This window comes from Psittacula echo (genome assembly GCF_963264785.1).
Source record: "Psittacula echo genome assembly, chromosome: Z".
Lineage (NCBI taxonomy): Eukaryota > Metazoa > Chordata > Aves > Psittaciformes > Psittacidae > Psittacula > Psittacula echo.
The window spans coordinates 25,177,194-25,202,197 of record NC_137742.1 but is presented as its reverse complement, the minus strand read 5'-3'; the positions used below and the strand labels follow the sequence as shown (position 1 = coordinate 25,202,197).

The window sequence follows — 25,004 nt, the reverse complement described above, 5'->3', positions numbered from 1 at the left end:
ACAACAGACATTTTTGCATCTCCATCCAAGCGCAGCACATGAAAAATTGCAAATTAGCACCAGACGACTGGAATGTGTGGTCGCAGGGTTGAACACCACATGCAAGTAAGAAAAGGATTGCAAATCCTTGTCTTTAACTGCTTATTTCTGGAATGTTCCTGGATAGAAAGATAACAAAACCAGACACAGCTGTGCAGCCTTATCTACCACTGTGCATAATTAGTGGTTCCGTTCACTAGTTTCCTAATTTAAGCACTTTGGTCTACCTCCAGCCAAAAACAGCTTAGGAAGAGAACTTGGAAATGAAAAGGTAACTTTGAATTAAGACTTCCCTTTTGAGACAGTCTGCTGGAGAAGCCACAGCACACCTTGAAATATGGATCTGCCATGTCTGATATCATTTAAAAGTTTCTTCACCAAGAATAATCCTCCATGATTATCTGCTACCTCCTAATCTTATCCAAGTGGGATGAGGAGACCTAAGAACCAACTGGTGTCAGCACTTAAGTTTTCTCTCCCAAAACCAACAAATAAATTACATTGATATATCTGTAAGTACAACATAAAAACCTGGTGCAGCCGTGCTTTGTGGGAGGTACAATCCCTCCTTGGACTACAGATCTCAAGTAGTCTCCCTTTCTTATCAGCTGGTGAGCAGGAGCCAATGGCACAGAAGTGCTTGGACATGCCTCATCCAACATATCTGATCCCAAGAGGAAGAAAAAGGAGGGAAGAGACTCTTTCAATTACATCAACCTGTTGTGTTTAAGTGGAATAGTCTGGCATTTGGCCAGTATCTTTACATTTTTAAGTGTCTGTGTTTTTTAGAAGGAAGCATCAAAACTCAGAATACAGAACTTCATGCAGAAACTCAATTTTAAAACAAAACAAAAAAAGGCAAAGAAGCCATAGGGAAAAATCAGCCTCATCTGTGCCTGGCTTATTTACTAGAAAATACAATAGCTGCTGAAGAGCTTCTGGAAGCTGAGTGAACCAGAAGTAAACGCAATTCCTGCAGCAGGTCTGCCTTCTGCAGGAGCATCTCCCCATCCAGGACACCGCAGAGTGATCTTCCAGCACAAATGGCAACTGGCATGTTCAGACCTGCCAAGGGCAGATCTCACTCCTTGCCCTCTACATCCACAATCTCTAGTGAAGAAACTATCTCAGGCATCAACCTCTGGGAAATGCTCTAAGACAGCATATGATGCCAAGTATATACAAACAGATCTAGCGGATTATACAAGCAAACTATCTGACAGCTAACTGAACTGTTAAAGACCTTTTTCATCATTCATGTCATAGTTTACATAGCAGTTCTGAAGTACAAGATAGTCTTAAAGGATATTTTTAAAGTGTAGGAAACCATACACAATTACATCTTTCCCTAGCTCAAGGCAGTAGTGTGGTTTTGAAACTCTGTCCTGAGGATTTTGGGGTATTTTAGCTGAAAAACCATCAGCTTAAACATTATTTTTAAACGCAGTCTTACATGAAAACTCTTACAAAGTGGATCAGTATGTGAAAATAAAGAATAGAATTCTGGTGCTATTCTTATGGACTGCTATATACAGCATTCCTAAAAGACTGAAAAAAAAGCAGTAAAGTTAGAATAAAAAGTTAAACCTGCTAACACTTTACCAAAAGACTTCAGGCAATGTCCAAGGATGGAGGCTTTTCTATAGTAAAGTGCAAAAAACCCAAAAAAGTAATAGTTAAGAAAAAAAAAAAAATCCTCTATTAATGAAACCACAAAATGGGATGGTCTTTTAGACATACATTTTGCTGAAAGCATAAAAGCAAGTTAGCATGTTTTAACCACAAATATTACTCTATTTTTTTTAAAGTAAAAATTCCCTTTAAATTCTCTAAAGTACCTAGACTCTCACCAAAGTTTTCTCAGGACTCGAAATCTTTCTCCAGCTAAAATAAATATTTCTTTAAAATCCTGTAACTCCCCTTTTCATTCTTAGCTATGAAAATAAAGCAGCTCTTTGTATTCTAGCCTTCAGATTGATTTCATGGATATTCATCACAGAAAGCAGCTTTGGAGCAAGACGCAGATGTGAAAGAGTGCACAGCCAGCTGCAGTTACAAGACCTGTGCTCCTTCACACAAGAAAATCTGGATGGGTATATGGCATCACACAACTATTTAAGCGGGCATGGTTATTTGCTTGAGGTGCAGAATGATACATTCTTGGCAAATACTTAGCACCATGTGTTGCTGAAACTCAGAAAATAATGTTATCATATGCAAACCTAAGTAAGAACTATTTGCTAACCTGTGTTTTTTTTCAGATGTTTCTGGATCATAGCTAGAGGAACAGATCCAAGATGATTCCAAAGGAGAGGAGCAGGCTACTTCACCTTTGCCTTGTTTTAAGTCTGCCTCAGGAACATTCATGTCAGCAAGCAGTATTAACAGACTAAGACAGTATTACAGAAGGCTAAAGAAAGGCAAGTCACTCAACATAATGTCACTGTTGTAACTATATAAAGGCATATTACAATCAGTGTGATACAAGCCAGAAAAATATTTCTTACAGCATCAAAATAGAAGTGTCTTATTCTTTCAGCTTCTTAAAACAAAATGTGTAACAAAAGGTAGTAACTTTTTAGACTAATTGATACAGCTAGAATAAAAAATATGCATTTCAGCCATACAAGCCTTTTCAGATCTGAGGTCATCTTTGAGGATAAAAAGAGGGGTCTGTGTGCCCCAAGTAATACATTTTTCACAGAAATATCAACTGGTCCATTAAAATATTTTTCTTAAAAGTTCTCTCTTTTATTCTTCTCCTGTGACGATTAAAACACAACGTGTAAGACGCTGGCCTTGAAGTTCCTTCCTCCCTCATGCTTCTTTCCTCCTCCTACCAGCAGGTGGGGCCACACATCAACCATGAACTTGCCCAGGTCCGCTGTTAAAGTGCAATTCGTACCAACACTTGCAAGCATATATCCCTGCGCTCTCTGTGGTGCATACAAAGACTTTTTCAGTTACTATCATCCTGATTTTATCACTGTGAAAAAAAATGCTCTGCATCTTGAAAAATCTTTGTTTTCAACAGTTATAAAGCAAGTGGCAAGAACTTTAGTTTACATCTGGCAGCTAGAAATTTGACTGGTACAGCAACATGGCCATAAGCAGCTGGCGAGGCTCTCTGGCAGGAACCTACCCCATTTCTTGCTTAAAGTCAAAAGCAACCCACTTGTCATAACTGCCCTGCAGTCATGAACTTCACAATTGCAGCAGGACAAAGGCTTATATTCAACCTGGGGTTTTTACAATTAATCCAAGGGTTCTGGCTTGAATGGCAAGTACATTTACCAAGTGATATAGTGACTCATCACTTCACCCCATAATTTCCTTTTTCCATTTGCCTAATCAGGAGAGATGATGACTGTTTTCTTCTCAATGGAGGCTCCAGGCTCACTGCATTCCACTCAGTCTTATGTCCCCTAATTTACAAGTGTAAATAATTTTCAGAAATGCAATCACTGTACTGGCTTCATAGCAAAATTAAAGAAACAAATTCTACTGCATATTCAGTTCAAACATGCACAAACAGTTTTACGCTGTCAGCTTGGATCTTTGTCAAACATTGCATAACCTGGTCCATGAAAGGAAGAGTTTCCAAATGTTGTAGTGCCATTATCTTTGTCTCATCTGCTGATCTGAATCTGTTCTAGGAGAAAAGTGTAAGGAAAGGTCTTTTGGGGTTTTTTGCTTGCTTGTTTGTTTTTTAGAGAATCTATGTTACAGTTTGATCACAAGAAGGAAGAGCTTTGGATTATTTTCAGGCTCTAAACCAGCGAAATGGCACAAAGTTCTATATACACAACCCTTTCAAGTTATACAGGAAGTTGCAGGAAGCTCCAAAACATCAAAACACACAAATTATTCATATAAAGATCTGGTCTGCCCTTCTGCAGTCTGTCCTTCATTTCCAAGTGAGAATTTAGCCTTCCAAGTTAAATCTGAAAGTGTTTCTGTTGATCGAGCAAAGCTTTATGCTCCAAAGTCTGCTTAAGATCAGCTTTCACAAACCATGTAGAGAAACAATACAGTAGGAACCAACTCTGAATGTATGCAGCTGTATCAGATCAGCTGAATCAAAGTTCACAAAACTCAGCTGGACTCAGTACAGCTTATGCACTTTTCATTTTCAAAGAACTGGTTGAGACACGGATAAATGAGAGGAACGAGCTCCATGTAGCTCCAATTAAAAAATAGCATTTCAAGGAAAAAAAAACCAAATACGTGTCAAATCTTTACTGATTCACATAAACTTCAGATGTTTAGTGAAGGGCATAAGGATTACCCAATTCTGGGTCTCCACTGTTGTAAGTGCCTTGACCCTTCTAGCAGCAGTCAGTCACCCTTGCCTGGTGGGAGAAGAAAACTGGGGAAAAGACAGGTTGGGCCAGTGAGAGCTTCACACCAGCAAGAAGAATTAAATCTGCTTTGCCATAGCTCTGACCTGTGCCAGGCCTGAAACTGCTTCCTGGGGCACTAGAATTCCTGGGGCACTTGTATCCCTTTTCCTTTTGAATCTTCTCGGATGTAATACAATTTTAAAAAAAAACCAAAAAACACACCACAAAAAACAAACAAACAAAAAACCCCACAAAACCACACACACAAAAAAACCCCCAAAACACAATCTAAGACTAAATCTAGTTCTTTATTGACATGGATAAGGGAAAGGCAGGCAAAATGCAAGAGTCTTAAAATTTCAGTCAAGGAACTCCAGTTCTGATCTTGACTGACAGTTCTGGAAATTTGAATGGGTCATGTCAAAAACCTGGGGAAAGATCTCTCCTAAGCGTTGTAACAAATAAATAAATGTTTTAATAGAATTTGAAACCACCGGCAGTTTTATTCTGTCTCAGATCTGCTTTCAACATGTAAAGAGCTGCCTGTTTATAAGACTGTGACTGCATAAGACAATGGCCTGATGAGCAATCCTGCCCATGTTACTAGCCTCATTGACTGCAACATCTGGTCAGATGCCTACGATTAATTGTGTATGAGTACTGCAGCATTATGAATACTGGAAACACTGTACCTAAATATTGCAAATTTGATCTAATACAAAACAATCTGGACATTGATGAGCAAGTGCTCAAGCTTTTCAAAGCCAGGCAAAAAAACCCATTCAGAATAAATCGGTAAGTATTAAAAAGTATTGCAATAATTCCTAAGTATTTTCTTATAAATAAATCTATGTATTGATTAAAAGAACTCATAAAATCTCAAGTTTGATATTCTTATTCAACATACACACAATAGGGGTACATTCAGAACTGACTCTTCACAGAATGAAGAAGTATATGGATTACAAATAACTGAGGTACATTTAAGAAGTCTGCTTCCAGTTAGCCATTAATTTGTCATTTTGATCCACAGCAGTTTCAAATCATGAAGTACTGAAAATGTAAACTTGACTGTATTTGGTCATGCAAGTTTCATACTAGGCATTAATTTATTTGAAATACACTCTAGGAGTGTAGAGAGAAGTGTCATCCTGGGAAGAATCTTCTGGGCCACTGCCCATTATGTTGGCTGCTGGACAATATTAACTGTCTTATTCCCTGCACCAAATCTTATATACAAATATAGTGAAGCCATCTTGAAAGTGAAACGTACATTGCTACATTATTCTTTGTCCAAAATGTATTTCCAGCTGCACCTCTGTTTTCACCATAGGTATCATTCTGTATCATTCTGCTCACTTAAAATATCACCTTTGTTTTGTTTTTTATAATACCTTTTTGGTGCAACATTTCTCAAATTTGCTTCTAAGTTTTATAACACTCTCTGCCTTTTTACTGTAAAGTAAAAAGACATATAAAGAGACCACTTATTTGTTTTAAGTAAACATACATTAATTTAAAAGTAATTAAACCTAACTCTTGAGCTATTTGGAGTTCCCATCTCAGTATTTCCTCCAATCCAGTTGAGGGGGCTCTAATCCTAGGGTATTACTGAAAGTGCCTAGCCTTTTACATGAACCTTAAAATCTCTAATTCAAAAAGAGTAATGTGAACTTAGATTATTTTTTTTATTTTTTTTTTTTTAGTCAGAAAAAAAACCAAGGCTGGATTGCAAGCTGATTCTTAAACATTTCAGAGTATGGTATGATCATGTGTGTAGACTTCGAGATTAAGATTGCCAGTCAAATTAACACATTTTCTTGTTTCAAATCCCCACAGTCCCAAGCTATTAAAAATAAACATGTTGCATGTAAACAGTACTCTGCCTAGAGGCAATTAATTTCAGTTTAGGAGAGATCTAGTCACTAAGGCTTGGGGGCACTGTCTCATCCCAGAGAAGTAGAAAAGTCTACATTTAAGCAAGGCTCCCTAGATCTGTAGCAGAATTTCCCAGAGTAACTCCCAGCAGCTGAAACTCCCATAAATGTCGGTTACAAACACAGTTCTGAGGCATGCTTGAAAACTGCAAGATTAACACCAGGATTTCCCAGCACAGTGCTGTGGCCAGGTCAGAGCGTGGAGCTGTGAACAGGAGTATCAAGCAAGCGTAAGTACAGAGCCCAAGCAAGTTACAAAACACTACTTTTACATTTGAAGCAGTAAATGCATCAAAGCCTGGGATGCTGGTTACTTCACCACAGCATGCACATGTAAACAACGGCATTTTCTTTCCACCATCTGCCTCTCAAAGCAGCATTAAGATGTCTATCCAAATAGCCACGTTTATTCTGCAGTTACATACAATGGAGGCAACCATCTCTGGTTTAAGAAAAAAAGTCAATGTTACTTATCAGAGCATAATAATATACAAGGAATGATCAAAGAAGTAATACTATTTTCTTTAAAAAGCCTCCACCTTCATTCTAACACCAGTGTACACCTAGGCATTATACACTTACAAGCAATTCTTGCATGCTTAAGGACACTGCTTCATAAGACAGTTCAGATTTAACTTTTTATCAAGCCCTCATCAACCTAGAAATGCTTCTACCAGGGAAGACTCTTCTATTAACAGAAGAGTTCTATCAAATTCTGAGTTCTGCCCAACATACTGTTAAAAATTAGGGTTAGAAAGAAAGATATGTTTAAACAAAGGAAATATCTTCATTTTTTCTACTGCATGCCCTACTGCCCAAAAATGTTGAATCTGATTTTCTCTTTATCAATCTGATTTCCTCTTTATCATGATTCCATTTTTCAATTTTAAATACCCGGTCTTACCTTCAATGCCACAGGTTAACCTCCATGACAAAGTACGTATTTTTTGTTATTAGCAAGAAGTTTATAATAGTAACATTCATACTGTCAGATTCACCAAGAAGTTTCTCAATAGTGAGTTTGATGAACCACAGAAGGAAATGCTTCCACCAGCTTCTTAGAAACCTAAAATAAGTGCTGCCCTGCTTATTCTCCATTTAAGCCTTTACAGTTGTGAATTATAAGCATACTTTCCAACCTGTGAGATGTACCTCACAGTAACTTATTGGTCTCTGTGGTGCCTGAGACAAAGCACATTAAATTACAATGTGTGTGAGCTAATTACTATGAAGTAGGAACAATTCTTAATTGACTGAAATGAGCCATGCATTAAAAAAGCTGACCAGCAGGTGTCAAACGCAAAAATGTAAAGTCACACAAGTGCATGAAATAAAAATGTCTGAAAAACATGGGGACACAAACACACCTTCTGAGAACAGTACTGACCTTGTTGCTCACTTTCTGCTTCAACTTTTGCAGGACTTGGTGCTACAGGAAGGGGTCGAGGAGGACGAGGCTTCGGAGTTGGGGGGGATATTTTTTTCCTTCCAATGTACTCTACGTAAGTTCCTGGGAAATCCCCCCTCTCCCCTGTGGTTTCATTAAAGCCATTCAACCAACCAATTTCCTCAGGCTTTGCTTCTTCCCCTTCACTGAATCCAAGTGCTAGTAAGGTACCTTTATTCACAGTTAATATATCTCCTAAGTGCAAGTCAATGTCTTCTTCTCGCTCTTTTTTGTAGTCATATAAAGCTCTGTATTGGTATCCTTCGGCACTCATCTTGGCAAATTATCTAACATTAAAAACTTAAAGTATCAAAATGCAATTGTCCAGTTATATTTTTATGTACAGAGAGATTCAAGATTTATTAACTGGGATAGTAAAAATGTCAATAGCAATGTCTAAGTAATAAAATCCACCAGAAAATCAAAGAGCACCAGAATCTGTCATTTCACTGCTGATGTTTTTACTGACGTATTTATTCTAAGTCAATGATTGTTGCAGAAGTATGCGATCCACTTCTTCTATGTTTAGCAATATTCTTCCAGTTAGTTCCTTTTCTGGGCTTGCTGGCACTTCTGAGTCTCTGTACTCAAGACCAGCTGATTCTTCTAGCTGGTCACACCTTCTTCAGATAGACTTGCCAGAGATTGTCTGCGTACCGTAAGTATTCTGCCACCGAACTCTCCACGTATGCTTTGCCTGGAAAGAGAAGAGAAAACTGGTGAAATGGTTTCAAATTCTCTTGAACTCAATATTCAACTCATAACAAGGTTTTTGCAACCCTGGAAGAGGTTCTGTCCCAAAGAAGAGCCCTAAATAACAAAAAATAAAGCAGCTTTAAAAAAAAATCTGCAAGCTAGCGCTTGTGCCTTTAGAAAGGATATACGCCCAATTACTTGAATCAATTTGCACTCCTGCAATATGGCTTATGGCTACTGAAGCCTCAGAGTGAGGGCTAAACCCTGAAGGTATCCCTGTAGTGCAGTATCTAAACTGGCAGGAAGATCTTATGTTATCTCCCTGAAGACACATGGCCACTTTTCCCCACAAAAGGTCTCCTAGGAGAGAGAAGGAGCTCACTGTAATTAGTGCATACCCTCACCACTAGGTTATTCAATTTCCTGCTGTTTATGCAGAAGGTGAGGATGGGTAACAATCCCCCAGCCCAAAGCCTATATTCTGAAAACCTATTGGAGGGAGGGGTATTTTCATGATCTACAGGAGAATCCAAAAGTCCAAAATGCTTGCATGAGTACCATACTTCTTTTTTCTTAAAAAGTGTCTTCCCCATTCCCCCATCTTCCTGATGTTTTTAAATGTGTTTATGGTATAACACTAGACAAACAATCAGCAACTGAAATGGGCACACCCAGACCACCTAAGCAGCACTAGCAGGAGGGAAGTATCAGGGTGTATGCTTAAATTACACTAAAGGCAAGAGAATACAGGCCTGAACACTTGACTCAAGGTTGCCCGATCATAAAGTAAAAAGAAAAAATATGACTAAAAAAATTTATTTACAAAACAGTAGCTTAAAGACATATAGAACAGTGAAAGTCTTCCTAAACATTATTTAAACTGTCACTCATTTTCACCTACTTAAACAGACAAGCCCAATCATAATCTGAAATGCTACAACGGGAACCCAAAAGTGCTAACTATTCAGAGATGCACTGAAACTCCTAATACAGGTGAATAGAAGACCCAAGTGGGCTATGCAATACCAGCAGGTAAACTAGTGACTGTGTACCATCTACTTAAGTGTACAGAAAACTGGAGGTTTTTTGAGAGACACTCCCTTTTACATTGTAAAGGGACACCAGTAGGCAGGGCTGGAACAGGTAACCGCTGACAGCTCTTTTCCACACCATTCTCTCTAACGTCTCAGACATCAAGTCCCTGGAACATGACTAATTGACAAGCTAAAAAGTGTTTATAAGAATGCATATGGACTTCCTTTGCCAGTGAATGACCCTTATGCCAAATTTGTATGTGGCTCCTCTTCAGTCTGTAAGTACCTGTGGCCTATTGCACAACATCTCTTGTAACAGAATGTAGAAGAAAATCTTAGCAGTTCTTGAAGAACTTGCTTATCATCCCTGCAACCATTTTTTGCTGTAGAAAGAATTACCTGGGCTTGAATTAGACATCTCATTTCAAAAAGCCTACACACAAGTATTTATTTTAATAACTTGAACATCTATCCACGTGGATTAGGCATCCAGCTCCCACCAAAATTTTAATGAGAAATTTCTGCAGCCACTTCCGAAAAACCAAACTATACTGCTTAGTTCACACAATGAAACATCACAGACTTTGCATTTAATGCAAAGAGTTGTGCTTATATTTCATCGGCCACTTCTACCAGTGGAAAGTGTACAGACAAGAACAAGAGGGGGAAAAAAAAGGAGGAAAAAAAAATCTAAAGCGCAAGTATCAAATTGCACAGAAGCTTTTTCAAAAGCATGGGTTCCTCACATTTCATATAGCAAGGAACAAATACACTTACACACCTTAGAGCTAGGTTTTGGAGCTGATCTAAATGTTTCCAATCAAAACCAACTACGCACAGCAAAACCTGCTAGAAAATTACCACTTTGACTACATTAAATATTCGGAAATATTTATTTTCTTTTTAAGGAAAGTTCGACAAGTGCTCTGCTACAATTACTTATTTCACTCCTACTGCCCACGGGCATTTTGGCAGTCGGCGAAGCTAGTCTTCTAAACACTGCATAATTTAACTGACTTGACCTACTCCTCTGATCTTTTATTATCAAATGTATCATAGCAACTTTATGGATAGATGTTTAAAATAAGTACGTACTTGTGTCTCTTATGCTTGGGCTGACAATATAGAACTGGAAAACTTATAGTAACACAAAACCTGTTTATGACAATTTTAAGTGTATTTTAAAAACTCAAAACCTGAATCAGATAGGACAGAAGGTCCAACTTCCTTGCATGTTAGAACAAATCAATGCAGTTGCAGCAGAAAAGTTTCCCTAAATCCAGTTTCCCTGGGGCTCAGAGCTGCAATACTGGCTCACACTCACTCCTCAGCACTGCCCTCAGTAGAGGGCCACCAGCATCCTACCTCCTCCTGACTAAGCTCATGTACCTGGAGACATCCCTGTGGGTGAACCATGCTGAATTTCTTTGATTTATGCCTTTTTCTACTGTCACTGACAGGTTTGGAGATGGAGGAAGACTTGGACTCCAACCTCACAGAGAGGCCCAACACAGAGACAGACACCATTTCCCCACCTCAGCCTGGTAGCACTGCAGCATCTCCAAAGGAGTCTCTTTGACAGTTCTTTACTTACTGCTCTGTTAAGACCCTATATAAACAAATTCCCTTAACTCCAAGTGAAGATACATGGTCTCTACACTCTCATATTTTGACTCAAATTGACTTAAGCTGCCTAGGCTTAGCTCAAAGACCATCTTAAGTACAGGGAAAAAACCAAACCAAACACTTTAGGCAAGAAACATGATTGTATTTGAGATGATGTATTACTGGATTTCCATTTGGCTGGTGCAATGGAAAAGGAGGAAGAAGCATTGTAAGAGAATTAAATGCTCATTTGTTTTTTATTTACTGTCTAGCAGCTTGATCCCAATGAAAGATTCCTGAATTCAGGCAGAATTCTGGTCTCTCAGCAGAATGGTTTCTGTTGGGCATTTAAACAGTTCTAAAATTTAAAATTCAACAGACAGACACAAGAGTTTTTTGTAAATTTAAATGGTAAAGTAAGGGGACATGAAAGCTTCCCTTCCATTCCTCACTTATCCCCCTATTAAAATGATGTCTGGCTCCTACTCCACTGGTACCCAAGCATTTCCTCCCACACTAGAATAAAAACTTCTACTCCGCAAACATACATTGCTACCAGCCCAGCCAGAGGGGTACGTGCGTGTCACTGACATGGCTCCTCTATACAAGGCAGCAAACATTTCCTACACCTTTATATTAACATGTTTAACTACTGTATCTCCTTGTACTGCCATCTCTCTCACATTTACTCCAAAAATCCCTAAGGAAAGAGTGCCTAACACCACTTCCCTTCTATTGACAAAGATCATAATCGCAGTGGAAGAGCAGATAACCATACTCAAGGAGGCACTGAAATAACAAGAATTGAAGCGTAAGTGGAGAATCTGCTTGGATACCTACTCTTCTCCCCACTAGGTGTCTACACACCTGTAACTCAGACTGCATTATCGCTTAGGTAGGATGCTGCCGCTTTCCAAATGGAGATGACCAAGGCAAGTACCACATCGGAAAAGTATTTTTTGCAACAAAGTGACGTCCATGATACATCGTGGAAAAGGAGATACACACTTATAATACCTCTATAATACTTCCAATCTTTGAAAAGAGTGATTTTGAGCTTGTGGAGATTCTCCTGCTGACCAACTTCAAATACATACAACATAGAAGTATATTAACTGCATTGTGAACACTCTAAAGCACATCCTATTCTGAAACATCTCAAAGACTCTATATTGGCTGCAAAGCTATGGAAGGCGGCAGAGCAGCATCAAGACCATTTCAGAAAATCATTAAAACAGTTATAATTAAAAAAACAAAAACAAACAAAAAACAACAACAACAAAAAACAAAACAAAACAAAAATAAAAAAAAAACCACCTAGGAACACAGTACAAACTGAGCTTCACTCCTGTTAAGAGGCCGGCAAGTTAACTCCTCCGGAGCCCTGCACCAACATGCTCCCGTGCAGCAGTCCCCGCCGCAGAGCGGCTGCCTTCCAGGGGCCGGCGGTCGGTCCCCGCGCCCCGGCCCGGCCCCGCTCCGGGGGCGCAGACCCTCCACGGCCAGGACACGGCTGCACGGAGACGGCGCTGCCGCACCCGAGGACGGTGGCGGCGCCGCCGGTGCTGCTCTCGGCGGAGTCCGCAGGACAAGCAGGCTCGACGCCGCGCGGTCCGCACCCCCCCGACGACAGTCGCCCCAGCGCTTCCTAAGGACACCTCTTCCGCCTCCTGGGGGACGCCAGCCGGGCGGGAGCACAGGCCCAGCTCCCCACGCCTCACGGTGCGGCCGGGGCACTCGAGCAGCCCCACGGCCGTCGTACCTCGCCGCTGGCACGGCCCGCCGCCTGCCCAGGTCGACCAGGAAGCGCCAGGCCGGGCCGCCCCCGTCCGCGGAGGGAGAAGCTCCGACACCCCGGGGGAGCTCGTCCTCGGCCCCAGTGGGGCGGCTCGCCAGGGCCTGCTGCGCCGGAGGGCTCGGCGGCGCCACTTCTGGCCCCGGACGGGGGAAAAAGTTGCATGGGGCGGCAGTGCTGCCGCTCCCCCTGTTAGCGCACAAGGGCAGCTGGTGCTTGCGTTCAGGGCGGCCGCACGGCTCAGCAGCGCCCTGCCGTACTCCCTTGCCCCGGCAGCCGTCCGCGGGGCAGCACCAAATGAGGCGGCCGCGGCGGCGTTCGCTTTACCTTAGCGGCGGCGGCAGCAGCAGCGGCGGCGGCAGCTGCAGCAGCCGAGGCTGCAGCGGCAGCACCGTACTCCTCCCGCCGCCGGGTTCTCCGCGTAGCTCTCAACCGTGCGCCCACCCCTCCGAACGCTCAGACCACACTCCCCTCAACCGCGCTCACCCCTCCAATGCCTCTTCGGCGCCCAGCCCGCCTCCAGCACTGCCCCCACCCCGACCCCCGCCGCGCCCGCCAATCCGCTCCGCCACCGCCCCGCTGCTCCCGCTGACTGACGGCGAGCGAGGGGCGGTCCCCGCCGCAGACCGCCCCCGATCCGGCGGCGGGTTCGCCGCAGCCCGGTCCGCCGGGGTCAGCAGCGGGCGGCGGAGCGGGCGGTGGGTCGGTCCCTCCAGGGGCAGCGAGTGATGGTGCTGGCCGACGAGGCCCGAGCGCACTTTCTACCCTGGGAAGCCAGGCGCGGCTGAGGAGCGGCATTGAGAGGAACATGTGCTTCTGTCTAGTTCCTCTTCGGGGATTTTTCTCCTCTTATTCCTTCCCTCCCCACCCCCCCCCACCCCCCCAGATTGATGTAATACGTTACGCTGGTGCAGTGTGCCCATAACAAAGCAGTCGGCTCCCTGGTACCTGGGCTGTGGGTGTCTGGCTGGGCTCGGAGTGGGATCGTGCAGCGCAGCAAGGTGATGGCAAGCCTGCCGTCCCTTGTCAGCTGCGTGGGATACCAAGCTCTGCGTCTGCTCCTTCAGGGACCTCAGAGGTGGCTGGGCTGCCTTGGGTGACAAAAAGGGCCACGGTCCTCCCCTCTTCCCTGTCCAGCCCTGTGACACACCAAACGTCCCTCAGCCCCTGTGCATGCAGGGTGGCCTTGCAGCCCACACAGTGGAATAGGTGGAGGTGGTAGCCGTCTGCAGCAGCTGAGACCATCAGTCGATACTCTTAGTTACCATTGCACGGTGCCCAGGTCAGCTAGGTTCCATGCAGCACAGAATAAGATGTCATTCCCTGCCCCAAGGAGTGCACAATCTCTGCGGGATCTGACAACATGAGGGTGTGACACAACACACAAGGTTGCAGCAAGAGAGTCGTGCTGCTGAGGTATGTGCTATGTTTGAACAGGTCTCTGTTTAAATACTAAATTTGCTTACATGAGTTAACCATGTCTCAGTCATTGTAGGTGTCGCTGTGGAAGAGGAGAAAGTGGTCTGAGCAAAGACATAACACATCCAGGCTGGCAGGGAATGAATGCAAGGGCAGTCGTCCAAGAAGCAAGCTAAAGGTTCATCAAGGCCCATGCTGTAAATACAAGTGCCAGGGGTTGACGTGATTAAAAGCAGACAAATGAGAGATAAATAGAACACAAAAAGCATTTGGCATGTACAGAGTGCAAGGATCAGGCCTTGAAATGCCCTACAATAAACAATAGAACTGGTCAAGTAAGATATCCTGAAGTCTCATGATTGAAATAGAGAGTATGAGTTGGCTGGGGGGGAAGGGAAGAGCCTTACTCTAATTTGGTACTTAGGCATTCTGAAACAGTGAATTGACTTATGGTCTTATCACAGACAATGGAAAGAAAAAGTGGAATAGTTTTACTAGAACAGTGTGTAATTAATTTCTGCGAAGTGCAATAGATGGGTGAACATGTCTTTGGAATCCTTAGACTTTTAGAGGTATTTGTGCTGAAAAATGTTCTAAACCAAAAAATCTGGTTGTACCAAGTATGAGGAAAAGTGGAAGTCTCTTATCAGCTATAATTTCTTTTAAAGGTGCTCTTTCATCAGCTCTTACACTTTGGAGAAGATTTTACTTTTTTTTCCATGGAGTTTCTAATTTTGTAAGAAACTTTAACTTCCAAGAGACACTAGAAGGATGTTTCCTCATGTCCACTAATGTCCTGGGTTCAGCAGTAGCAGTCATTCTTCTCCTTCTTAGTAGATGGTGGAGTGCTGTGGAGTGCTGGACTTTCAGCCTGGGAACAACACTGATAACATCAATGTTTTTAGTTGTTGCTCAGTAATGTTTACTCCAACAAATGACTTTTTGAGTCTCATGTTCCGCCACGGAGGACAGGAAGTCGGGAGGAAGCAGAGACAGGACACCTGACCCAAACTAGTCAAAGGGGTACTCCATACCCCAGCAAGTCATGCCCAGTATATGAACTGTGGAGAGTTACCTGAAAGCGCTAGATCACTGCTCAGATTGGGCTGGGTATCGGTTGTCAGGTGGTGAGTGGTTGTATTTTCTTCCCTTGCTATTTCCCTTATCATTATTATTATTGGTGGTAGCAGTAGCAGTTTTGTGTTATACCTTAGTTACTGGACTGTTCTTATCTCAATCCGTGAGCGTTACATTCTTTCAATTCTCCTCCTCATCCCTCCGGGAGTGGGGGGAGGAAGAAGCTGGGGAACTGAGTGAGAGACTGCGTGGTTCTGAGTCACCGGCTGGGCTTAAACCATGACATCTATTCCAGTAAAACAATTTCTGCATTGATTCATTAGGACTCAGTTCACTTCAGGACTGCAGATGAGAGAAGATGACAGCTAGTAAGGCATCTGAGGTGGCAGTGTGGATCTGACCCCACAGGGGTGTGGCAGACCACTGTGAGGCTGTAGCCTTGGAGTTACAGGATCCAGTTCCTGGAAAAGGGTAAAAATGCCCTCATTAGCCTATCTGACAATCTAAACACACGAAGGACTTTTAAACTAAACAGTCCTTTTGGAACAGAGACTGGTGTTTGTAAGTAAGCAAAAGCATTGTTGTAATTTAAATACTAAATAGTAAAATTGTTGAGGGAAATGGCAGCTCTTTGTCTCATACATTTTTTGAGGGACTGAAAATGCAGAGGCACAGTTAAGAAAGAATGTTCCATTTCTCCTGTCCAGACTGCTGTCTCTGGCATTTGCTGTTGCTGAGGGCAAAAACAGCATGGATTTTGAAGGGGATTAGACAGACTGGCTGGTTGGAATGCCAGTCCTGGGCACTGGCCTGACAATGGGTATTTAAGGGAACTAAAACCTCACAAGTAATGGTTCCCAACTGGTGAGACTAGATGTGTCCCACAGGTGAAATACAGGGCTAGAGTTGATGGCTGTGCCACCTTTCTATTGGCATGGCTTCCCTCTCTGAAGGGGAAAGTCTCCGGGGCAGGGTTCAGAACCTCCTTCCTGACTCCCCTCTGTAGTAGCTGAGCATCTTGGTCTCTGCTTTCTTTACCAGTTTTCCTTTCTGAAGTTGACTTCTGAGTTTACCTCGAGCATCTCACTTGCTGCTTTCTCTGTCAATCAAGGACAGAAAGGGACACAGAAAAGGAGAAAGTAGTCAATAGCAGTAGGTTGCTTTGTTGCACCCCTTGCTGGCTTCACTTTGAAGCCTGTTGTGACTTCTGTCTCCAGGTCACTGCATCTCCCTCACATCCGCTTCCCCACAGACCCCAGCATTGTCCTAGTGTCTGTAGGGATAATTTCCTATGTCTAATCTTAGTAGGTGAAGGCTATGTAACAAGGTTTGCTATGAATACTGAGAAGCAGTACTCTAGTATAAAGCTTGATAAGGAGGATGCGGAGGTTGAAACTCTGGGTTCCTTCTTCAGTCAGCTACTTTTCAGGAGGTACGAAGACCACATAAAGCTTTTGCATACAGAGCTTACAGTGGACGTAATGCATGTAGATGTGTTTCATTAGGTCTAGATTTGTTGAGAAGGATATTCTTGACCAATTGAAAGCTAAAGTCATTAACGCAACATGTAAGTGGGAGGGATTAGTCAAGGCAACAGTCAATGGAAAGAAGAAAAGACAGAAGGGTGAAATATGGGCAGAGGACAGGATTAGCAAGGTACAAGCCATATGCACTTGTTCTTCTTAGGGAAGACAACTGTTAAGTCTCCATCTGTCAGGAGACCTCTTGAGCATTTCTGCAAAAGGCTGCTTAGGGGAATGCAATAAGAAAGTGAGCAGGTCTTTTGTTCAGTCGTAGTAGCAGCCAGGTGGTTTGAGCCTGCATCTTACCTCTGGGTAAGTTTTCTGTGGTAAAGAACATGCAGCATTGGAGAGAAGGTTGTTCCCTTTCCTCTGATGAAAAATGTTCAGCTTGAGCTTAGAAAGGAAATTTTAAAGTATGGAGACTGAGAGGAAAAAACACTCTCACCAAAGGATCTGTGGGAAAAGCAGAGTTCCCAAAGCATCAGAACTCTTCCACTATCACTGGCAAACTCAATTTTTCTTCTTTACTGACACATTTTAAGCAGCGAGATTTCCTTCTCTTTCTTCTAAGATATCAAGGTAAATCCATTTGTAAAGTAAGATACCTACATTAGTGGATTTTATCAGTGCTGAATCTGATCTCCTTGGATAGCTTGGGCAAAGGCTGAAGAGACTGTGCACGGGAGTTTTACTGGAATATACCTTAGGTGTGATGAATGCTAATAGCACATGTAATTTATAAAGTTCAGAAGAGAGTCCTGTGATTCATGTCATAATATCATACCATCCTGCAGCCAGGATGGTATTATTGAATTTCAATTTTCAAATTTTCAAATCATATATTTCAATAATGAGCCATTATTGAAAGATAATCGACTTAAATTTTTTCATATTCCAAAGATGAAAATGAATTCATACAGTGTAACTATGGTGTTCTACTATCACACATTGCTAAATGACTCATTTAAAATTCCCAAAGGAGTGACCATGGTGGGGAATCAGGAAAACAACAGAAAAAAACTGTCCATAGTTATTGTAGACATGAATTAAATGCAAAATAGATAAAATGGATCACAAGAAGGACAAGCATCAAAGACTGTGAATGATGATGTTTTCCTGTCTTAGCTAGGGCAAAGAAAATATTGCTATTCAAAAATGTGGTTTTAAGTGTGTTTCAAGAGACAAATAATTAGCAAAAAAAAGCAAGTTCCTTCACTGCTTAAAAGCACTCTAGCGTATGAAGGAAAAGAATGAGCTAAAAATAAGATGCAAGTATCCAGGAAAGAAAGTGGCAAAGCTTTCTATCATGCTAAGAATTAGAGAAGTAAGCCTGACAGCCTTCATGTTAAAAATGGAAGGAAGCTGATTAGCAGCATGCCAGTCATGCTGGACATCACAGCGTGATTTGATTTGAATTTATTTCAGTTCCTGTGGGAATGAGAATGACTTCTATCTGGCCAAACCCCTGACATCACTGATAAATGTCAGTATCTCAGCTAATCAGACAGATCTCCCTTTATAGACATTTCCAGTGTATGATTCATTTCATGCTATGGTGGACATCTAAGGGTTTTTTTCCATTCTTCAAGATATAGGGAGACTGAGGAGGTGGTGGAATCTCCATCATTTTAGGTTTCAAGAAAGGCTAGTCAAACAGTTGCCTGGCAGAGATTCTGGTTGTCCTGCCTGTCCAGAAAGATGGAATAGATGACCACTGCAGGCCTTTCATGGGTCTCTTAAGTGCATGTGTATATGACTTAGGAGAAGAAGTCACAAACCTGAGCTACCATACTTTCTTTTAATTAAATTTGCCACCAGAAACAAAGGTGCCTAAAAATGGCTCCACCTGGTACCTGAAAGCCATGATGACTGTAGCTATAAAAGCAGAGGGCCTTGCCTCTGCAGTGTGATCTGTTAGAAAAGAGTTTCTCCAGTTTGCTTTGGAGCACATTTCCAAAACATGAAAGTAGTGGAAAACAAGATTTCTGTGTGCAAATCACAGCCAGAAAATACTTTGTGTTCATGAAAAATCTTCACAATATTTTACTAAAAAAAACCAAAACCATTAGTCATCTGAAAGTTGACTTTTCATCTATTATTTTCTCTAGTTTCATAATTTTATGTAATTAAATGTATGAAAATCTTCATTTTGTCAAGAAACTTTTAAAATGTAGAATAAAATTTATTTGGATCTACAGCCTATTAAGACAAATAAATAGATAACGTTTTTCCATGTGTGAAGCACAGCATAATTGATAAAATAGCATTATAAATGTCATATATGAAAATGCAACATCTGTGTTTATCTTTCAACCATATAAAATTATATAAACATAGATTCTGCTTTTTATGAAATCCGTGAGTAATTCCTCCTCTGCTCTTTCAGTGCTTGTACACGAAGTGGTAGGAAAGTCTAGGTTTGACAGCCGTGCAAGACTCATGTCTTCTTGTGTAGACAAGTGGTGCGGTGTGAGCAGAAATCTTGGAAGTTTTCACATGCACTGTATCATTTGTGCACCGACGTCTATCAGCGCTGTCTGAATAAGACCATCAGGAGTAATAAGACCCCCATGTATAATAATGTATCTAAATTTCCAGGGCCATCTGTAGATGTGTTTTCTGCTGAGGCTGTTTTCCTAATGATGCCATTTGCAGGTTTTGGTATTGACATCTGATCACAGGGAAATTTGCATCTTGCAGTAGTGAGCTTGGTCTGAGAAACAAATGCAGCTTAATTTAAGTTGAGACCATTTAGTAATTACATGTCAGTTTGCATAGGGTGAATGCTGTCTAGTTTCTTCCAATAGCATTGAGGTGGAAGATGTGACATCTTAATAGCAATTGTCTGAGATATCCTGAACCCTTAAATCAATTATTCAGAGTAGTCACAGTAAGTCTCAATATGAGTACTTGAGAGATGGCACCTTCCCTTCTCTTGCAAAGTGCATAAGATGCAAGACCAAGCCTCGAAACGCTTGCCAATTTAGATGTGTTTTTGTAGAGCCTGTGAAATTCACTGCAATATGGGCATGAATAATCCAAATTCTGCCAGGCAGGAACATGTGCTGTTGCTCCTACATAAAATGCATCTTGAGTGACATCTCTAACAATTACAGTACTAGGACACAAATACAAAATTAGGGCTTATCCTGTGAAGCTAGTAGGAGTTCAGGTCCAGAAGAAAAGTGTGTTCAGTTTCCCTTTGCTGCCTATGCTGAGAGAGTAGTTCTTTTTTACTGAAGCAATAAACGAATGAATCTTTGCTGTTTTATCTGATGGGCCAAAGCTATATAGTTTTTTACTCTGAGAAATTTTTAAACTTTGAGACAAATTTGCAACATGACTAATTAATTGTATCATGGCTTTCTGTGGCTAACAGCACATCCACAAAGCTTCCACCTGTTTGTTGCAAATATCATCACACAATACGACAGCTGTCACTCTAGCAAACTCAAAATTATAATATAGATGCTGTGAGCTGCACCTTAGAAATTCAGGCTTCCTTAAATCTCAGTTAGCTGAGAAGGCTGAGAATATTTGCCTCTCACTTTTTCAAGGTGAAATAGCGTGGCAGCAGATTGCCTTTATTATTCCTACCTACTCCTCTTTCTCTTTCTAGAAACAGGAAATGGAACTAATACCGCCAGTTCCACCTTGCAGATAAAGAACAGGATGATTCATCATGGGTCTCCTCAGTATAGACACCAACACAGATACACATGTAATTGATCATTAACAGTGTCTGTCATCTGAGTAGGGCATTTGTGTCATTTTATGGCAACAACATAGGTGCTGCGCTACAAGAACATAGGTCTTACTGTAGACCTATAGTTACAAATAGTTTAATAGTTGCCGAACTATTAAATGAATGACAGTGTAAACCAAGCAATTATCTGAAAAATTAGTGTTTGGAACTTTTTTTGTTAACACAATCTGACTTTGAAGGTAGCTGTGCTTGGAGTGAATTGGAAAGGCTGGACTAGATTGCCCTCAGAGGTCCTTTCCAACTTAAATTATTCTGCAAGTCTGTAATTCTGTGAAATTTTAATTGCTTTTCTTTTCATTTGAAATGTAGTAGAGTCAATATATTATATGCAGCATTTCTACTAGGACACCTTTTTAATAAGATGAAAAATAGGATTTGACAAATGCATGTGAGCTAGTATATTTCAGTCTAAACTGGTTAGAAATTATTTTCTTTGCAAAAATAAAAATATGGAAAAAAAGGATGTTACTTTTGGGAAAAAAGAAAGAGATAAAAAAAAATTCATATCAAGACAATTGCATCAGGAATTTGCTAAACTGAAAAACCCAACCAAAGAAGCCCTCTGTTACTAGCAGAAAAAGAAAATGCTATCCTTGATGTTCAGTTGTCGTCTTCATACTATCAGTGGGCCTCAGAATAACAGAATAATTTAATGTTTTTACACGCAGCAAAAGCGGTGAAACCTCCTCCCATTCTGACTTTATCTGTTAAACCACAAAGAAAACGGGAGTGTGGGGGTTGTGGGAGGAGAAAAACCACAGTTTTAAGTAAGAGTTTGGGGTCTAAGGAAAAGAATGGAAATTCAAAGATAAGGATGGTGTTGTCTGCCCATTAGCCAAAATTTGTACATTGTTGTTAAATGTTACATATGAGAACAAGTATTTCACTCTTGTATAACTCTGGAAATGAAATGTATTTTGGAAAAGGAATGCCTCCCAGTAACCTTTACAAAAGAGGGAAACGGACCTGGAACAGAGCCATGTGGTCTCTGGCAGTATTTGTTGTGCTGTAGGGGGTTGGGTTTTGATTTTGGATAGGCATAGGCTTGTATGGCAAAGAAAAATCAGTGGCTAGTGCAAAGATACCGTGATCCCCCTCAGATCATTATGAAAATGATCTATCTGGATTGGAGCAGGGCTTGGTCTCTCACTGTCCTTGTTGGAGTGTGCTGGCTGCCTGAAGCAGAAACTATGTTATGAAGTGCAGTTTATTCATGCAAGTTGCTGCTGGAAAGAGGTGCCTTAATGTGGTGCAAATTGGCTTATGGTAGGATCACCAGACTTTTAAGAGACAAAACTGCCCTCTGGCCTGTTTCCTGAAGCATCACTTTTTAAAGTAAAGGAATTTGGGGAACTTATAGTTCATCAGCTGTGTCATATCATAAGTGAGATCTCAGACGGATCTTGTGACAGCCTTGAAGATGTAAGAAAAAGCTGAGCTCAGTACAGAAATGGATTGAGACAGCAGCCAACATAGAAGGTCTCGGATTGGATTAAAAATCAATGTTTTTTTACTTTCTTGACTCCTAGAGAAAAATCTTAAAAGAAGCAGAAGATGCCAATGGCTAGTGCTGATCCACAAACTATAGGCTGTGGGAACAGAGTGATATGGTAAGGGGCACTGTAAGAAACATCATGGTTAAATGCAGGACAGAAGAATTGCAACTACAGCGAAACATTTTCTTGGAAGCTGATGAGAGGAAGTGCTATTAAAGCAGCCTGACATGTCCTGAAACTGTGGCTGGTTTTGTATGTGACTGAACTCAAAACTGCCAAGGGGCTGGACTGTGGGAAGTGAATCTCCTGTCTCAGATTGCCCTGCAGCACCTGAGGAATACAATCCAATTTTCTGGAAGGCCAGGAGGTAGAAAATGGTGGTCCAGGGAGGGCACACATCTCTTCAAGGTTGGCTTCTCCCAGTGCTTATACAGCATTCAGCACAGAGGCCTTTAGATGATAAATATAATTCAGACATTCACAACTACAGTGTCACCCAGAGAAAATCCATGTTGAGCCTGTTGAGCTTTTTTCCTGCACAGTACTATATTTCATATCATATCAGTACTGCATGGAATATTACTGAGCCTTGGCAACAAAATGCTGAAGGGAGGCAATTTTTGGAGGTACTCTGAAATAGATTTCATAGAATCATAGAATGGTTTGGGTTGGAAAGGACCTTAAGATCATCTAGTTCCAACCACCCTGCCATGGGTAAGGATGACTGATCCTAGACCATGTCACCCAAGGCTCTGTCCAACCTGGCCTTGAACACTAACAGTACTGCAAGTGAGGTTTCACAAGAGCAGAGGGGCAGGATCACCTCCTTCGACCTGCTGGTCACGCTCCTTTGATGCAGTCCAGGATACAGTTGCCTTTCTGGGCTGCAAGCGCACACTGAAGCTGGCTCATGTTAAGTTTCTCATCAACCAACACCCCCAAGTCCTTCTCCACAGGGCTGCTCTGAATCTCCTGTCCACCCAGCCTGTAGATGTGCCTGGGATTGCCCTGACCCAGGTGTAGGACCTTGCACTTGGCACGGTTAAACTTCATAAGGTTGGCATCAGCCCACCTCACAAGCATGTCAAGGTCCCTCTGGATGGCATCCCTTCCCTCCGGCGTATCAACTGAACCACACAGCTTGGTGTCATTGGCAAACTTGCTGAGGGCGCACTCAATCCCACTGTCCATGTCACCGACAAAGATGTTGAACAAGACCGGTCCCAACACTGATCCCTGAGGGATACTACTTGCTACTGGTCTCCAGCTGGATGTTGAGCCATTGACCATGACTCTTTGTGTGCGGCCATCCAGCCAATTCTTTGTCCACTGAGTGGTCCATCTATCAGACTAATTTCCCATGCTAGTATAGATTCTGAAGCCTCAGTATTTCTCGAAGAGTCCTCCCTCCTTCCATGAAGACAGCAGGAAGTTGCCCTGGCTGGCTGACAAACTCCTTCTTGTGATAGCTTGTGCTGGGTCATGAGGCCAGTGTGATTATAGAAAAAGTAGAAAACCTCTCTTCTGTTACCATTTCCATATAAAAAGTCAAATCCCTTCAGTAGTTTTGCTGCAGGGGTATCTTCATAGCAACAGATGTGATATGTAGCTCTCAAATTTCATTGGCTTATTATGCCCTGTGGATAGAAGGATCAGGATCCAAGCCCCAGCTGTGCTTATCTTTGGAGCAGGTTTTGCAAAAAAAGGCCAATCCTGGAGACCTGTTTGGTGAGATATAGGTAAAAGGCTTAGGTTGACGAGTGCCTCTTTTTATGCTCAGTACTATTGCTGCGGTGTTTCTGTGGAGGCTTCATTCTCCCTGAAAACAGGTACTGGGCATGACTCGCACATGACTTGCATCTTGATTCAGTGAAGAAGTGTGGTAGAGCACAGAAGTGTGGTTACCCTCAGAATTGTTACTAGGCAGTCAGGCTGGGGATCAAGCTGAAGAATTTCTGAGACGCAATGCTTTCTCTGCAGTTAGACTCCAGCTAGTGGTAGTAGCTAGTCTTCCATAATACATCAAGCAACACACAGATCCACTGGAGAAGAGCAGTGCATAGCTGAGAGACCTGCTAGGAATCTGCATAGCCTGGACTGTAGCAGGTGAGCTCACACTTTGCATATTAACTTTATCCTGCACTTGGGGTGTAGCAGCAGAATAAGTGTCCAAATTCCTTCTTCCCATACATGCCCATGGAACATAGGCCAGGGTTGTTAGGTCTACATATTTGTTACTACAATCTGAGCAGAAAGGATAAAATTCTGTGCCTGTAGTCTTTTCTGTCCAAGTCACCTGGCCACAGCCTGTGTACTGAAGCCTTCTCATCTGAAGAAGAGCTGGATAAGATCCTGGTGGCGCAATGTGATGGGTCACTAAACAAGTCTGATAGGAGCTTCACTGATGAATAAGAAAGAAAAAAGAACATTCTCTGAGATGGCTTGAATAGTTGAATATAATGTTTAATTCATACAACTGAAGCCTTAAGAGGCAGCTACAGCCTTCTGTTACACCAGAAAGTTGATGACTGATATTTTAATTACATATGTTTATTACCTTACATGGCAATTTCAGGTGGAATACATTCCACTGAACAATCCTTATAATTTCAGGACCTACCTACCTGAAATATTTTACTCCTTAGAAAACTGTTGTCATATCTAGTTCCACAAAGGAACCAGATGACATAGTCCCATGTCCTTGTGTTGAGCCCTGTTGAAGCCTGCTTTTCAACTCTCACCTGAGGTGAACCAGCATGCCACAGGGTTATTTATGTATCTGGATTCATTGCTAGTAAAAGAGTGTAATGCAGACAGATCTTTTTAA

The 25,004-nt window shown here is 41.9% G+C and overlaps 1 protein-coding gene across 2 annotated transcripts in view; it reads right to left on the bottom strand.

The window, feature by feature from the left end:
- PIK3R1 (phosphoinositide-3-kinase regulatory subunit 1) overlaps window positions 1-13,432 on the bottom strand; it is a 59,930-nt gene extending 46,498 nt beyond the window's left edge. The window contains exons 1-2 of one of the 2 annotated variants that reach the window (XM_080636516.1): window positions 13,224-13,432; window positions 7,707-8,463 (exon numbers count right to left, since the gene is read on the bottom strand). In XM_080636516.1, coding sequence (XP_080492642.1) covers window positions 7,707-8,040 — 334 coding nt within the window. In that variant the 5' untranslated portion in view covers window positions 8,041-8,463; window positions 13,224-13,432. Of the gene's footprint in view, window positions 1-7,706; window positions 8,540-13,223 lie in introns of those variants that run through there. The other variant, XM_080636517.1, reaches the window with a different exon arrangement.
- Window positions 13,433-25,004: the final 11,572 nt, after the last annotated feature.